Source organism: Lactuca virosa, chromosome 1, assembly GCF_052849685.1.
Source record: "Lactuca virosa cultivar CGN04683 chromosome 1, Lactuca_virosa_CGN04683_v6, whole genome shotgun sequence".
Lineage (NCBI taxonomy): Eukaryota > Viridiplantae > Streptophyta > Magnoliopsida > Asterales > Asteraceae > Lactuca > Lactuca virosa.
This window is the reverse complement of record NC_136426.1, coordinates 267,414,851-267,418,368: the sequence shown is the minus strand read 5'-3', so window position 1 is coordinate 267,418,368 and position 3,518 is coordinate 267,414,851. Positions and strand designations below refer to the sequence as shown.

The 3,518-nt window shown below is 41.2% G+C and overlaps 1 protein-coding gene across 1 annotated transcript; it reads right to left on the bottom strand.

The window, feature by feature from the left end:
• Positions 1 to 633: 633 nt before the first annotated feature.
• LOC145129678 (uncharacterized) lies at positions 634 to 1,656 on the bottom strand. Its single transcript, XM_079064445.1, has one exon. The coding sequence runs from the start codon at positions 1,654 to 1,656 to the stop codon at positions 634 to 636; it is 1,023 nt and encodes a 340-aa protein (XP_078920571.1).
• Positions 1,657 to 3,518: the final 1,862 nt, after the last annotated feature.

Here is a 3,518-nt window from a genome sequence, read left to right as displayed (position 1 = left end):
AGAAAGTAGTGAGAGAAAGTAGAGTGCAACCAAAATGGGAAAAGAGTGAATGAAGGGGGTCTCCTCCAATATATAGGGTTGGGTGTGCGGCTGGCTGGCCGCACACTCAGGTGTGCGGCCGCACACACCATGCTGGGTGTGTTTGGCCCGATTTATTGATGCTACACACATTCTAACCATTTCTAAGACTCATATCCAGGTTATACTAAGCCTAGAACACTCGTATAGACCCATAACTTCATTACAAAATCGTAAAACGAGGCTAACTTTGATAAAAATGAAGGATGTACAAGTTAGAAATTTCGGGTTGTCACAAGGAGTACGATATTGACCGAGGATCCTCCGTCAACGAGGATCCTTCTGACAAAATGGTTGGCTATGTATAGTGTTATCACGAGTCTGTCATGGTGAGGATCCTGAATTCCTTCCCTCGCAGTCTCGTCAAATGTGATTTCTTTTTCACTACTAACCATGGTGTTCTTTTTTGGCTTATGCTCCTTTTCTGTTTTGGAGACCTTGGCGTGTCTTTTAGTCTGAGAATAAAAGGTACCACAGATGTTAGATCCACCTGAGATAACGTTAATTAACTTAGCGTTAGAGGGTGGAGATCCTGATTTCTCCAGGATCCTTTGATCATCCTGGTTGTTCTCCTTGGTTTCTCCAGGATCCTTTGATCATCCTTTGATCATCCAGGTGTCCTTTGCTAAGGAGGTAGCTGAACTCTTTTTCTAGGGCTATGCAGTCCTCCGTCATGTGGCCAAAGTCTTCATGGTAAGCACACCATTTAGACTTGTCTTTCGAAGCGGTGGACTTGCTGTCTCTCTGTGGCCATCTTGCTTTATCTCCAAGATCCTGCATAACATGAATTACACCTGAAACATCTACAGAAAAACAATAGTCAATGATTTTAGGAAGCTCTTCTTCTTCTCCATCTTCAAGGGTATTAACCCTGTGATGATCCGGTTTGGAATAGGGCTTCGATTCGTAGGATCTTTGAGTCGAGGATTCGACCTTCCTGTTGGGGTTCTCATATTGATCCGAAGGGTTGCTTCTCTTTTGGATCTCTCTATCCTCCTCGAGCCTTATGAACCTGAACGCCCGACACCTGACTTCATCCAATCTTTTGCATGGGGTCATCACAAGGTCTTCATAGAAGGGCAAATCCTTTCTTAAACCCATTTTAAAAGCTTCCAGAACGGTGGCCATGTCAATGTTGGGGATGCTCAGAGCTTCCCTGCCAAACCTGTTAACAAAGTCCTTAAGTTTTTCCATAGGATCCAGAACCACCCGGTAGAGATCACTAGTGATCTTCTCGAAGGTTTTGCTGCAAGAAAACAGGTTATTAAAGATATTGACTAAGTGTGCAAATGAAGTAATAGAGTATGGCGGAACGTTTAGCAGCCATTTGAGGGCTGATCCTTTATGGGTCGAACCAAAGCCTTTGCATAGGCAATCTTCCTTCAAGTGCCCTGGGATGGGAATGATCTCCATCCTTTCTCTGTATTTGGCTATATGCTCTACAGGATCTGTAGTTCCATCGTATAGCTTCATGCTGGGAGTTTGGAAGCGCTTAGGAACTTCGGTATCGGCTATCGCAGGAGTAAATCTTGAGATTATGTGGCTTGTAGGAGATACTTCTGGTATTGGTTGGACCATTCCGGGTACACTAGAGATCATTTGATTAATTGCTGAAGTTCCCTGGCCATGTTTAAGTTTATTCATGCATCAACGTTAGTATAGTTAGTATTAATAATATTGTTGTTTAAGAAGTTACTAGAATCAAGGTTTCTAGGAGTGTTGAAAGGCTCATTGAAATCATTGATCATGGATGCTCGGTTGTCCATAGTTGCCCCCAGGGTGACGCCACAGTGGTAGGAACTGTGTCCTTCTGACGATTTTCTGAGGATCCTGCATTAATGAAGTCCAGGATCCTTGGTTGCACAACTGTGAGTGTAGTTTCCTGGGATTTCTAAAATTCCGAATGCATCCTCTACTCTTCTTTGAGCGGTGCTCTATTCTCCTCTTACTGTTGGGTCACCCGTTGCGTCATTTTCCTCATCATAGCGAAAAATTCTACACTAGTGACTGAGGCAGTCGGATCCTGGAGCCCTGAGGATCCTAAACTTCCTGGATTAGCGATTGTGGGGGTGATTTTCTTGGAAGTGTCAGGCGTTAGTGGGGGGTCCACTCGGAGGAGGTGGTAGGTTTTTGGTTGGAATGGAAGTAGCAGAGGACGAAGAGTGGATCGGTTGTGTAGAATTGATTTTGTCGAGGATTTTAAACACCACGGCCCCACGGTGGGTGTCAAATTGTTTTTGTCAATAATTACACAAGTACTAATCAACTAAATTGAATGAGAGGTTGTGATGTTCAGCTTGTGTAAAAGCAAGTGGTAAAAGAAAGTGAGAAAGTGGTTTACAAGGAAAGCCCTTGATCCTTAGTAGGATCTCTGACATAAAACCTTGGGAGGTGATAATGATCACCTGCCTTAACGATTTTATTGATATAAAATGAAGATTACAGTGAGTTCTTTGTAAGAATAAGTAGAGAATTTTGTAGAGTAAGCTTAAGCTAAAGAACAGTGTGTTGTGTGTAGATTACAAGTGTCAATTTAAATTCTAATCTAGCCAACAAGATGTCTGATATTTTTGGGATCTTCTATGGTAAGCTTCATGAACGTTATTTGACTAAGTATTCCGGGTCTTTAGCAAAACATGACTGTTATAAATATTGATAAAAATAATAACGGTAATTACTCGGGATCCAGATGTAGCTGAGGATCCTGAATATTTGAGGATCATGAATATCGTAAGGACCCTGGCCCTAACAGTGCCCTACACCTTGCAATGAAATTTACTTTGAATTATTGCCTGCGTTTCCTTGCATTTTAACTTTGATTTCTATACTAGTTCTTTCACAAACTGCTTTGCTAACCAAGTTGGAGTCACAAGCCTTGAACTACTAAAATTCCTAACACATGTATGCCTATCATTCATCATTTTCACCTAGAATGATTTTTCAGTACACATCCATGAAGCACGAACCATAAAAGGGCATTTTTTTGGATCACTAGTATTTTGGTAAAAAATTACACAAGTATAAATCAACCAAATTGAATGAGAGGCTGTGATGTTCGAATTATGCAATAGAAAACGGTAAAGAGAATGAAACGATTGTTTACAAGGAAAGCCCTTGATCCTTGCTATGATCTCCGACATAAAACCTGATGGGTTTTGAGCATTCTAACACTCCTATGGTGTACATGCAACCCTATAAACTTTGGATCTATGTTTTATCTATTATACATGCAAATATGATTTTTCCAAGGTTCTCATCCTAGTTAGAATACCAAGGGGTACTTGTAATATAAAACTTAGTAGGATAATATACCTTTTCCTTGTGGTTGATTCCTTGGAGCTTCAAGAGCCTAGCACCAATAATGTGGATGCCTCAAGTGGAATCACAAATCACCAAAGCAACTTGGAAAACTTGAGAGAATAGCAAACACACTAGAAATC

Excerpts from the sequence above, each read along its gene's own strand:
- LOC145129678 (XM_079064445.1), bottom strand. The coding sequence starts at position 1,656 with ATGGTCCAACCAATACCAGAAGTATCTCCTACAAGCCACATAATCTCA.